General features: G+C 53.2%; 4 protein-coding genes and 1 pseudogene across 5 annotated transcripts; 3 read left to right on the forward strand and 2 right to left on the reverse strand.

Annotated features, from left to right (window-relative positions):
* Window positions 1-471: 471 nt before the first annotated feature.
* SODALDRAFT_281742 (60S ribosomal protein L19) lies at window positions 472-1245 on the reverse strand (the record flags this gene model as incomplete). The annotated part of the gene is made up of 3 exons (XM_028608303.1): window positions 472-630; window positions 745-895; window positions 977-1245. Coding segments are annotated over 3 exons (579 nt in total), but the record flags the coding sequence as incomplete, so codon positions are not given.
* On the forward strand, window positions 1021-1556 carry SODALDRAFT_335275 (hypothetical protein). Its single transcript, XM_028612413.1, has one exon. The coding sequence runs from the start codon at window positions 1307-1309 to the stop codon at window positions 1547-1549; it is 243 nt and encodes an 80-aa protein (XP_028464010.1). The 5' UTR covers window positions 1021-1306; the 3' UTR covers window positions 1550-1556.
* Window positions 1557-1628: 72 nt separating this feature from the next.
* Window positions 1629-10396, reverse strand: SODALDRAFT_298887 (translational activator GCN1). Its single transcript, XM_028608855.1, has 3 exons — window positions 9989-10396; window positions 2576-9918; window positions 1629-2496 (listed from the first exon to the last, which is right to left on the reverse strand). The coding sequence occupies exons 1-3, from the start codon at window positions 10128-10130 to the stop codon at window positions 1951-1953; spliced, it is 8031 nt and encodes a 2676-aa protein (XP_028464011.1). The 5' UTR covers window positions 10131-10396; the 3' UTR covers window positions 1629-1950.
* Window positions 10397-10573: 177 nt separating this feature from the next.
* SODALDRAFT_325588 (hypothetical protein) lies at window positions 10574-11580 on the forward strand (the record flags this gene model as incomplete). Its single annotated transcript, XM_028609995.1, has 9 exons — window positions 10574-10596; window positions 10640-10656; window positions 10728-10749; window positions 10842-10857; window positions 10975-11010; window positions 11167-11279; window positions 11335-11357; window positions 11455-11473; window positions 11529-11580. The coding sequence occupies 9 exons, from the start codon at window positions 10574-10576 to the stop codon at window positions 11578-11580; spliced, it is 321 nt and encodes a 106-aa protein (XP_028464012.1).
* Window positions 11546-11626, forward strand: SODALDRAFT_t156 (annotated as a pseudogene). Its single transcript has one exon. The product of its transcript is annotated as a tRNA-OTHER (tRNA).
* The last annotated feature ends 443 nt before the right edge of the window (window positions 11627-12069 follow it).

The following is a 12069-nucleotide window of genomic DNA, read 5'->3' on the forward strand; positions in this document are numbered from 1 at the left end:
TGAAAACGCCACTGGCGTCCTGGCTGCCATCAGTTTCATTTCCTACCTGTTATCATTGCATGTCTTCCTGTTCTATCAATTGACACCGTTGAGCGATCTGCAACTGGATAGCTGGTCCTTCTGACATGATACTATGTGCCTTGTATATCACTATTTCGTGGGTGAGAAAAGGCATTGGACATTACGAGTCATGGTGAACTGGCCTCCCGGTGGAGTTGGAAAGTATTGTGTTAAAACACGGTAATTCAAGAAAACGCATTGTCCCCAAAACCACGCTGGCCTGCCATGCCAAATCATCATGTGTTCATGTCATAGCATGCCATTCTTGTTCCAATGCTACATGCCAAAGCCCTACACACAAGTCACCTGGGGACGACGTAGGACGGAAAAAGAAAAAGAAAAACATGACCCAACCCGATGACTCCGAAAGCCGCCCCGAGGACCGAGATCGAGATGTAGCCTTCCTTTTTTTTACTTGGTCTCCTCCTCATCCTCGCCCATGAGGGCGTTACGCTTCGCCGCCTGCCTCTCCAACTTGCGCTCACGAGCAGCCTTGGTCTTCGCACGTTTGGCATCCATCTCCTCCTTGAGCGCCTTCTCGCGGGCCTTCTCGGCCTTGGCCCTGTGGATCTGTAGTTTTCGCAGTTTTGTTAGTTTCCTGGTGCTGGTGCGACGCCTCGTCCCCATCATCGCGGGGGGGGGGGGGGGGGGTTCCCATCTTCCCATCTCCAGTAGTGTACGTACGTGCTCGACAAGGGCGCGCTTGTGCTTGAAAGTGTTACCCTTGCTCAGGTGGTAGAGCTCGTGGTAGAGGTGCTTGTCGATCTTGCCATTATCGCGGTACTTGACCAGAAGACGCCTCAGGACGCGGAGACGGCGCATCCAGAGGACTTGGCTATTAAGGGGAGAGGAGAGCCGAAGTTAGCGAGATATAATGGCAGGTGAGTATCGGGGAGTTTTGTCCAAGGCCACCAACCTGGGCATACGAGCATCGGCAGTACCCTTCCGCTTGCCGAAACCGCGGTGACGACCGATCCGCCGGGCAAGGTTCAACTCCCGGGCCCTGGACCTGGAATGCATTGTGACCGGCTTGCGGATGATGAGGCCATCGGACACGAGTTTTCGGATGGTCTGGCGGGAGTTGGCATTGCTGATTTCGTTAACCTCGTTGGGGTCGAGCCAGATTTTCCGCTCGCCGCAGCCGATGACCGACGCGGCCAAGCGCTTCTGAGTTCGGAGGTTGACCCTGCAGTAGAAGGCAACATGTCAGTCTGTGCGCCACTTGTCGATGAAAAAAAAAATCCAAATGTGCGAAGCCCGGGCGTGTCTGTTGTGGATGGCCGCTGGCGAAGTGCTGACATTTCTCAGATCGCATTTCGAGGGTAACGTCCGAGATCGAATTCGACAGACCGATTCAAGAGGGCTCGTCGAATGGAACATGCACTCGAAAAGGGACAATAATAACCTAGAGTCTTCAAGAGGAACCAGCACTTCAACTTACATCTTGAAAGATAACCTGATCGATGGTCGTTCCGGCTTTGCGAGTTGATGGAAAGCTGGGAGAGGGGATGGAGTCTCGAATTTTCGCAATGTCAGTTGGAACAAGATCGGGTTTGTGGGTTGGGAGAGGCTAAACCTGATTTGCTTCTAAGCGAGATATCACGTGACAATTGGTACCGTTTTTCGCCGCCCTCTGACGACTCTTGACGACATGAACAACGGCCGATGAGTCAGGATTTTTTTGGAGCCAACTTGCCTTACTAATTGGGCTCGAATCCCTCGCCTCACCTGGTGCTATCCCAAGTGTTGTATCATAGCAGGTGCATACCAAAGTTATTCACTTGTATATATCTAGCCCAGGCAGGGAGGCGCCTACCTAGGTACCTTGGCTGGCTTGACCGACGTCGCTTGAAAAGCCGCTTTTTAATCCCAGACCAAAGTGATCGTCCTTCACTCAGCAAAAATGTCATCTCCAGTCTCCACCTTACCAACACTCCATATCTCTTTTTCGTCTTCAACCTCGTCATTGGACAGACCCAAGCTACCCTGTCCACCCTCCGCGTCCCTTCTCTCCCGTGCCTGTGCTCCTAACCTCAACGCTACCCGCTTGAAATAGTCCTGCATGCTCCTCTTCGTGTTCGGTGGCAGGTCCGCTCCTTCGATGAACTTATCAAACACCTTGCTTTCCTCGTCTGCGACATTGAACAGACTGACAAACGCAGCTTCGGCAGCAAGCTTCACTGGGATTACCAGGTCGCGGACGCTAGCAAATACGGGAGGTGCGAGTATTTGTAGGTGTGGTCGAACCATGTCCGCTTTGACCCGGCTCATGGTTCGGACCACGACGAGGGCTAGACGTCGCGAGTCGGTGGGCTGGCCTGGCTGGATAATGCTAGCGATCATTTCGAAGATCTTTCTGCTCGACTCGAACGACTTGGGGAAATCCGACAGAAGGTATTTTGCTGTGCCGAGAATGCAATTGTCCACGATGAAGGTCTGTTAAATGAAAGGGAAATTATTAGTGCGCTATTCACACCGTGCCTGGCGAGATTTTTGCTGTAGGGACACGACTCACATTCTTGCTTGACATTCCCTGGCAGAGCAGGTCTGGTAGCTCCTCGGCCAGGGGACTCCCTAACAAGCTCTCCGGTGATTCTACTAGGACGGCGTTGAGGGCGAGAACAGACGAGCTGCTGATGTGGCTTGTGACGACTCGACTCTTCAAGAGTGCGGTAGCTGATTCCTCGGGCACATTCTTGATCAAGGCTCCCAACAACTTGGCGTTCGTGGCTGTCATGGCAGTATCGTTCTCGTGCGTATCCAGATCAATAATCCCCAATACAGCCGTACGGGATGTTTCTGCCATATTGGCGCCTGCCTTGCTGATGACCTCGTACAATGCACTGAGCATAGCCTTCTTGACCCCCTGATCAGACGTCTTGCAACCGGTCACAAGCTCCGCAATGAGCGGGTCGATGCGCGGTGTGTACTTGATGAGGGTGCCCAGTGCCTTGGCTGCCCTGGCTCGAAGCAGTTCACTCGTCGTGTCGGCAAGGGATTTCGCGAACGTGCGTTGCAGCTGGGGCAGGAAAGGTTTCAAGGCGATGGGCATCTTCTCAAGCAGGTTGTTGAGAGTAAGCAGGATAGCAGATTTGACTTCGGTGGATCGTTCTGACACCACGCGGATGAGCGGACCGGTGATCTGAGTAACAAACGGCTTGAGGGATTGCTCGCTCGTTCGGTCGACAATGTCAGATATGGCCAACGCAGCTTGGGTTCGCTGCTCTGGAGTGCCGTTCATCAACCCCTGCAAGAAGATTGGCAAAATGGCGTTGATGCCCTTGGGAAGTTCGAAGCCCTGTAGATTCGTTCCTGGGATCCCGACTTGCTGCAGTGCCTGACGAGTGGACGGCACGAGGGCCTCCATCTCTTCCTTCTTCAGCTTCTTTGTGAACTCGCTCAGAGCGGACCACGAAGACTTCACAACATCCAAGTCTCGATCATCGAATGACAGAAGAAGAGACCGAACAATGTCCGGATTGTATCTGGAATAATCTACCTCGCCAGCGGCGAAGAACTTTGCCAGACGTTGACCAACGGTTGCCCGCCGCTTGTGGTCTTCGTGCCTGGTGAGCTGGAGCAGCACGTTCATCGTGGTATTGAGTCCGTCATACTCGTCAATCGAGAGCACGACTGTGTCGAACGAGTCCTCAAGCTCCCTTCTCAAAGTCTCGTCCTCACAGTTGATAATATTATCAAGGAGGGAGTTGATAATGTTGGGCAGTCGTCTGTTCATGGCAGCTCCAGCGACCTTCGACAGGGAAGCGAGAGCCTTGGCATCAAATGAAGTGATAGGAGGGGTGATGAGAGTAGGGATCAGGTTGGGTAGAATGACGTTTGAGCGGGTAGTTTCCGTCAGGAGAGTGAGGAGGGCATGCAACGCGTTGTCGGCCTTGTCTTCGGAACGCAGCAGGTTGAGGAGATACGGCAGCACCTGATCCACAGCCTTCTTGCCGAGGATTTGCTGTAATGAATCGAAAGCTTCAGCGGCGGCTTCACGCACACCGGCGTCGGAGTCGATTAGCGCGGTCCGAACGACGGATATGAGAGTCTTCTCGTGATCTTCCAACGCTTCCTCGGACGCAGATGAAATGAGCTCTTTGAGTGCGAGACAGATGCCTTGCTTGGAATCCGTATCTGTCGAGGTCTGAAGGCCATCCTCCAACGTCGGCAGGAGGGTCGATAAGACACCATCCCCAGCTTTGCGGATCAGCTCTCCAAGGGCGTTGCTGGCGATGACCTTGTGCTCCATATTCGAGCTGCCAAGCCGACGAATGAGTAGCTGCGTAAGGGTAGGCACGAGCTCCTTGAGCGTGCGGGGACTGGAGACGAGGGCCTTCCACACGCTGATGGCGGCGGAGCGAACGGCGCCCGCGGTATCGCACCGGCAAACATAAAGGGCGGAGAGGATTCTGTTACGCTTGTCATCCCCAAGCACCTCACGAAGCGATGCGCCAGCTTCCTTGGCCATCTCCTCCTCGTCTTCAGGCTCCGCGTTTCCGCTGATTCCGGTGAGATTGAAGAGCAGATCGCCGACAAGCTCGACAGAGCTGAGGCGGATGCGGTAGCTGTCATCGGCCAGGCCTCGTTCAAGCTCCGGCAGCAATAGATCCACGGCCCTCATTGCAAAGTTCTTGACGAGCAGACGGCCAGCACGAAGCGCTGTCTCACGGATCGATTCGACGTCATCGGCGAGACCTGATAGAATAGGGGGGATGATTCGTCCGAGGTAGCTGGCAAAGCTGTTGCCAAAGCATACGGGAAGGAATATGAAAAGCGACATGAAGCCCTCCCGAACGCTGGGCTTGGGCGACTCGACATTCTGCAGTATTGTGGGCAGTGTCTCTTCCAATCTGGTCGTCCCAAGACCGGCGAGGACCTCGCTGAGTGCCTGAGCCGACCCTAGACGGTCTCCCGCTCCCGTGTCCTCTCTGAGTGTCTGCATCAGACCGGGAATCAGGTCAGGCAACGATTCCTCTCCCAACTTCTCCACGAGTGAACCGAGAGCTCTGGACGCCGTTGCTCGTGTTGTCGGAACTGGGTCGACGATGGCAAGCTTCAGTCCGGCCACAAGGACCGGAAGATGGGCAATCAGGTCTTTCCTCTCGGTCAAGTGGGCTAGACTGCCAATGACCTGGGCAGCCTTGCGCTTCGTGTTGGACCTTTCCCCCAGACCGCGCTGTAGAATGCGAGTAACAAGTGCAAGAGATGGTGCATCGAGATAATGAACGAACTGGACTTTGATCAGAGAGTCAAGGGCATCGTCGGTGTACTTGGTAGGGTCGCTCAGAGCCTTCAAGAGAATGTCGACCAGGCCCTTGACTTCTGGGTTATTGATGACTTCGCCGAATCGCTTCAAGCTCTTGTTGCCTGCGGCTCGAACTTCCTTGTGACTATCGTTGAGCACCGCGGTCAGGGGAGGGATAATGTCCGGAAGGCTTAGGGCCAACTGCTGGGGGTCAAGGTAAGCCATGGCACCCAGGAGGTCGCAGGCACCCTTTTTGCTCCGCCACTGCTGGTCGTCAAGACCGCTAAGCAGCGTTGGGAGGATTTGCTTGACACCATACGAGCTCAGCGTGGCAAAGCAGGACTTGGCGGCAGCAAGGCACGCTTCTCGAACATTTGCATTGCCGTCGCCGAAACCCGTAAGCAGCTGAGGAACGATCTGAATGACGTAGGGCTCGAAGATTCGACCGAGAAGAGACGAGAGGAGTTCATATGCCATCAGCCCAGATTCTCGTTGGTTCGCATCCTTCTTGTTCTCTATGGCCCCCTTGATCGTCGTCAAGATGCGGTAGTCCTTGAGAGACGATATACCGCGTCCCCGTACTAAGCCGGCTAGTCCGTATGCCGCTCCTCTTTGCTCAGGGTACTTCTTGGAAGTGAGCAGAGTCTCAAGGACCTGCTGGAAGTACTGGGAAGCCTGGTCGCCCCGTGATTTGATCAGTGGAGGGAGGCATTCAGCAATCGCGTACTGAACAGTTTCAGATGGCGTGCTCAAGGTGGCCAGCAGTCGTTGAATGACCACGGGGATCTTCGAATCGCCCTTCTCGAGATGTTTACCCAGAGCGCCGTACATGATGACCACGGCTTCATTAACTCTGTCGGAGGCTTCGGTGTCTCGACTTGGGCTCTCCAGCGTCTTCTCGAAAACCTCCATCAGCCGGTCCACGATGATCTTACCGTGCACGTCGATGGCCTCTATTGCTGCGCTGAGCATGGCTTCGCGTACGGATGCGTTTTGGTCGCCGAGCGGACCTCCGGCGATCAAGAAATCGAAGAATGTGGCGAGTTGTTCCTTTGCCAACAAAGGCGCGAGCTCCTTAAAAGCCGACCCTACGCCATGGCGTCCATACCACGGGTCAGAAAGATCCATCTTCTTGAACATTCCATACTCATCCAGCAGCTGCACAGCAGGTTTGGCGAGCTCGGCATAGATGTCTTTCAGCTTTGTGATCATAAGGTCAATGGCGGAACGATGAGTGTCGCAGGCTTCAGCCACTGACCGCGCCGCAGCCCGCCGCAGCTGTGGATCCTTGCTGGATAGATAGGGCAGCATTTGAAAACCAAGGTCTTCGGCAATCTCAAAGCCCTCCTCCCAGATCTCGCGGGCAAGCTCGGCATTGTCCGGCACATCGTCGTGGCAAGCAAGCCAAATCTCGGCCGAAAATATTCCCTCGCTCATATCGACATCTGCGCAGATGGACTGGAGTACAGCGGTCCTTACGGGGACTTGGGGTACGAGACAGCCTCGAGCCAGGACGCCAACCTCAGCATGAGAAATATTGGGGGCTATGCATCGACATGCATCGGTGAAGCAGTCTTTAATGACCTTGAAAAGTTGCGTGTACTGTTGCATGGACGAAATCAAAACAGACAAGACTTCAGCTCTCGGTGTCGATTCGTCCGCGAGACCATGGGTATGAAAGCCGAGGAACTCGAATACCAGGACTAACTGCGTGTCCCGATCGTCTGTAGTCGAACCGAGGCCACCTGTGTCAAGCACGGCAAAGATGAGCGGCAGGATGTAGATGAGCGAAACGGTGTCGAAGGGCCGCTGCTCCGCCGCAAAGCGCAGACGGTATAGCACCCTGGCTACCAAATCCCCAACGGGCTCTTCTTGATATGATTCGGGTAGGGCGGTGACACCCCGGGCACGAAGTGCAGCCGCGCCCACGAAGGGCCGCATAGGCCCGAGGCGATGGGATAGTCTCTCGGAGCAAGTGAGGAAGGCAACGGCCGCCTCATTTCCCGTAAGAAGACTGGAGCCTGCGTCTATAACGTCAAGGAGGGCTCTGACGACAGGGCCAGTCCACAGGACGGCCTCAGTCGGGGGCCCAGTTGCCAGGCTTCGGATAATGCCAAAGCCTCGAAGAAGTCTAGCTTCTATCCATCGCACCGATTGGCGAATCCCTGCTTCTTTCTTGAGCTGGGCGTTGACTTTGGCCTTCTCGTCTGCGGTAAGCTTCTTCTGCTGGCCCTTCTTCTCTGCCAGCTGGGTTCTCAATTCGGCTTCCCATTTCAGGATGTCGTAGTCTTTGTCATTCTTGTCGGGAAGGGCGTTCTGCGATTTCTTCGAAAGGACGTCTACAAATGTGGTCCCTTCCGGCGTGCGGGAAATCGCGGCCTCTAGAGGGCCTATATTTTCGAATCCCTCCGTTGCTAGGTCGTGCTGGATAACCTTGACGACTCTGGGTGTCATTTCCTCGGGGGCAATAAACGCCAGTTCGGCAGCTGCGTTATATGCTGCTCTTCTCACCGGGTCTGAGGTTTGCTGGACGGTGGTTTTGCCGAGTATCTCGTCGATGAGCGCATCTCCGTACTTGCCGGCGAGCTTCCCTGGGTCCTTTTCAGTCCGCAAGCAGAAATCTATCCAACTGGCGCGTGGAACCAGATCCGGCCGAGCGAGAACGAGCAATGCGCATAGCTGGCGCTCCAGCTGCTCGTCGTCAAGAGTTTGACCTTCCTCGGCCCACTCTTTTGGCGTCAAGCAGATGGCTCTTAGCACCAGGTGGATGTGGCGGTCTCCCGTCTTCGCAACTGCGGCAGCCGTGTCCTTTTCGCCAGTCTCGACCGCGGCAAGCCAGTGCCACGAAGCATCGATCACAGCCTCGGAAACGCCGACGGGACTAGACACATAGGCATTGGAAAGGCTCCTCCAGGCCCGCTGTCGAAATTGAGGCGTAACGACGGAGGAGCAGATCAAGTACATGAACGCCTCCGCCCAGGCAACCCGGATGGGGTTTGGCGTCGAAGCAAGAATGAATGGGGCCACGGACCTGACGGCCCTGCACATCCAAGAGAAATCCTCCTCCGCGGCCAGTTTGCCGAAGACGCGAGGATTTAAGAGAAAGGAGGGCTTAGGGTCCAACGTGAGGCATTGTTGCGGAATCGACAAGCTGGCCAACGCGGTCTTGACTTTATCCGAGGCGCCGTTCTGGTACGATGGTGCAAGAGCCACGACAACGTACGCGCCGATGGTGATGTTGTTCTGGGCTGCCAGAGTAGAGTTGGCAACCACTTCATGGTACGTGTCGATGAGCTTTGGGAGAACGGCCTCTGCGAACTCGGATAGTGCAGGTGGTACGTTTCCGGTCCGGGTGGTGTCCAGGACTTGTCCAGTGCGCAGTATCCAGAAACGGCGATGTGCGAGCTTCTTATCCGACAAGCCTTTAATGAAGGCATCGGCCACAGGCTTACCTAGCTTAACATCTGCCGCGAGGAGGAAGGCGCACGAGCTAGCGAGGGCTGAAGTCTCGGATCCAACGGCAGCCTCGCTTCCTTCCTTGGCTGTAACGGCAGCCAGCGCGGTGACGATCTTCTCAGCAACGGCCCCGGACAGTGGGAGGGCCTGTAGCATCTCGCAATGAAGAATCCTGTGATCTGCGGAAGGTAATTTCCCGCCCTTGAGGGGCAATAATATCTCATCCAAGATTGCGTCGACGGCTTCGGTCTGGTGACTGCGAGAAACCATGAGGGAAAAGGCATTGACGGCGCCTGTCCGGATAGCCGCATTGCTCGACTTGACTTGAGATAGAAGTGGCTTCAGGAGATGGCCACTCAGAAGCTGGGAGAGATCATAACTTTCGGGGAGAGAGCGGATTAAGGGAGTGATGACGCTGCCGAGCAAAACCTCAGGGGCTCGAAGCAGTCCCTTTTCCAAGGGCGGGACGACCTCCTTGGCGAACTGTTCGAGGGTGATAAAGTCGTGGAAGAAATCAGCCAACCCAGAGGCCACGTGTTCCGGAACGGCTGACCGGGACCCAACAATCTCCCTCGTGTAGAAGCTGAGGTACGAACTTGTCAAGTCCTGCAAGATTGGTTTGGCAGCCGGTTTCCGCGAGGCAACACCAGCTAAGACTCCGAGAAGGATGGCATTCTTGGCGGTCGGTTGGGAACCCTTGGCTGTGAGAAGTTGGACAGCGTCACGGATGGTGTCTGAGAGCGCATCCAAATCCCGGTCCGATAGCAGTTTGCGGAACGCTCTCCTAGTAAGTGTAATGGCGGAACGGGCGATGCTGCTCTTCGAACGCGATCGGACGCACTTTTCCAGGGCATCTGCGTTCGCAAGCAGTACGTCGGATGACAAGGTGCGCCAGGTGGGGGATCCGGCGAGGCCCTGGATGAGAATGCTACACCACTCGACGAGGGCGAATGCACTACCTGGCGCGATTCCGGGCTTCTGCGACTCGGCATTCAATATGGCGACGAAGCGACGAAGGGATTCGGACTCGAGGCCGCCGTATATCAAAGAGAGTAGACATTTTTGTACGGCGAGTCTTGACTGACGGTCGACGTAGAGGTCATGAGTATGGAAAAGCAGCTGGAGAAGCTTGGGAGTGAGGGACGGGTTGATTTCTGCCGAATAGAGAGTGGTCAGTGTCCGCATCGAGTAATAAATTGTGAGACTCTTGGGCAACAATAATACCCTTTTGGCAGATCCTTTCATCCAAGAGGCGCAAGCAGGAGATTCTGCTGGAAGTCGACGAAGATGCCAACGCAGCCTGTGTGACACGCAAATCGAGTTCGGGGGGGCCAGAGCTGGAGCCATTGACCACAGGTTCAGACATTTTGACAGCTCTCGCGAGGGTAGCCTCGAAGCATTAGGGGCGAGGATTCTCGGGACGGGGTAGAGTCGGAGAGAAGAAGGCTATATGGGAACGAGGTTTCCGTGCTGTGCTGGTGAAGCTACATGAAAGTCGACTTGGCCCCTATACCTCCCAAGAATAGTTCAGTAGGTACTTTAGGTACTCCGCAGGTTGTTGCTTCAGCTTTAACGCTCTGGATGTTTAACGGGTGGCTGTAAAACGTGTACGTAGTATGACAGGAGTTGGGCTGTATCCGTACTGAGTAGGCTGTAGACCGGCGGGTAGAAAATCCGGTCACTAGAGTGTGGTCTCGTAGTTTTGTTACGGCGGGGTAACGTAGGTACAGAGTTCCGTACCTTGCTCAGATACTACCTAAGGTAAGGTACCTACGCGGGAGGGGGGTGTATGGAAAGTCTAGTCTTATAATGACCACCGTGGATATAATAGGGTAGGTGGTTATTATGTGGTTATGCTATTGATATCATAAACAGGGTGCTTACTAACAAAGGTTCGTAGTATATCAAAAGGGTCAGGTATATTAGGGCGTTTAGTCTAAGCAGTAAAGTATATAGTAACTAGGAAGAAATAATAACCTGAAAAGGTATACTATAATAGAGGTTAGGGTATCTTATTAGTTATTATAGGTCTACTAAATAACTAACTAGTACCGACCTTACTAATCCTTCCTATTAGTATAATCAAGCTAATAGTATAATACTCTAGATAGTGGATTATATATATATACTTTGTAGAAATATCTAGCCCCTAGTAAAATATAAGGAGTAATACACCTAGATAATATACCTATATATATATCCAACCGTAGGTCCTTCCACGATTCCACGATATCTTTAGGAGGCAGGTAGGTAGGTAGGTAGGTTATATAATAGGCGGTATACTTATTCTGCCGTGTAACTCTACGATTATTAGGATCTTCTTCTTTTCTATAGCTTTAAGATCTTCTTCTTCCTTTTCCACACAAAGCCCTCCTATAATAATAGCCCTCCTATAATAACAGCCCTCCTATAACAACAACAACAACAACAACAACAACAACAACAACAACAACAACAACAACAACAACAACAACAACAACAACAACAACAATAACAACAATAACAATAACAACAGGTAGGCAGATTCCCTTCCACGATATCGTGACGAAAAGCTGACTTCTTCCACACAGTAGTGCCTTTTCCATAACAACAGGTAAGCAGATTCCCTTCCACGATATCGTAACGAAAAGCTGACTTCTTCCATATAGTAATGCCTCTTCCACAATAACAGACCTCTTCCATAACAATAGGCCTCTTCCATAATAACAGGTAGGCAGATTCCCTTCCACGATATTATAACGAAAAGCTGACTTCTTCCACACAGTAATACCTCTTCTATTCGGGGGGATAGTGGAGTGGTATACCACCTGGACTAGCCTCTTAATCCCTAAGAGGTCGTAGGTTCGAATCCTGCCCCCCCCCAACCCTATTTTCGGATAGGTACGTACCTCAGGCAAAGGGGGCTAGTAGTGGCCCCTAAACCCCTACTAAGTAGATAACCGATAGCCTAGGCACCTATCCTTATTAAGACAGCAGAATAGCCTAAAGGAAGGGGATTCGTTACTAAGCTACCACCGGTATAGGGTTATTATAAAGGGGGGAAGAAAGGTACGGGGGGCTACCTAGGCCCTTGGGTTTTTTCCGTAAGGTTTTTCCTAAAGGGAGGATTTAATGAAGTGTAGGGGTAGGGCGTGTTACGGCGGTAGTCCGTGCTTCACGGCGGACTAATCAGATCGCCGTATTCAGGTAGCTAAAGCTCGAGGCTTTTAGCCGAGGAACCTACTATAGATAGCTTCCTCTTACACACATAATATATCCGTTTTAGTATCATAGGTTATAAGCCCCAAATTTCCGCAGGGAAAATA

This window comes from Sodiomyces alkalinus, assembly GCF_003711515.1.
Source record: "Sodiomyces alkalinus F11 unplaced genomic scaffold SODALscaffold_9, whole genome shotgun sequence".
Classification (NCBI taxonomy): Eukaryota; Fungi; Ascomycota; class Sordariomycetes; order Glomerellales; family Plectosphaerellaceae; genus Sodiomyces; species Sodiomyces alkalinus.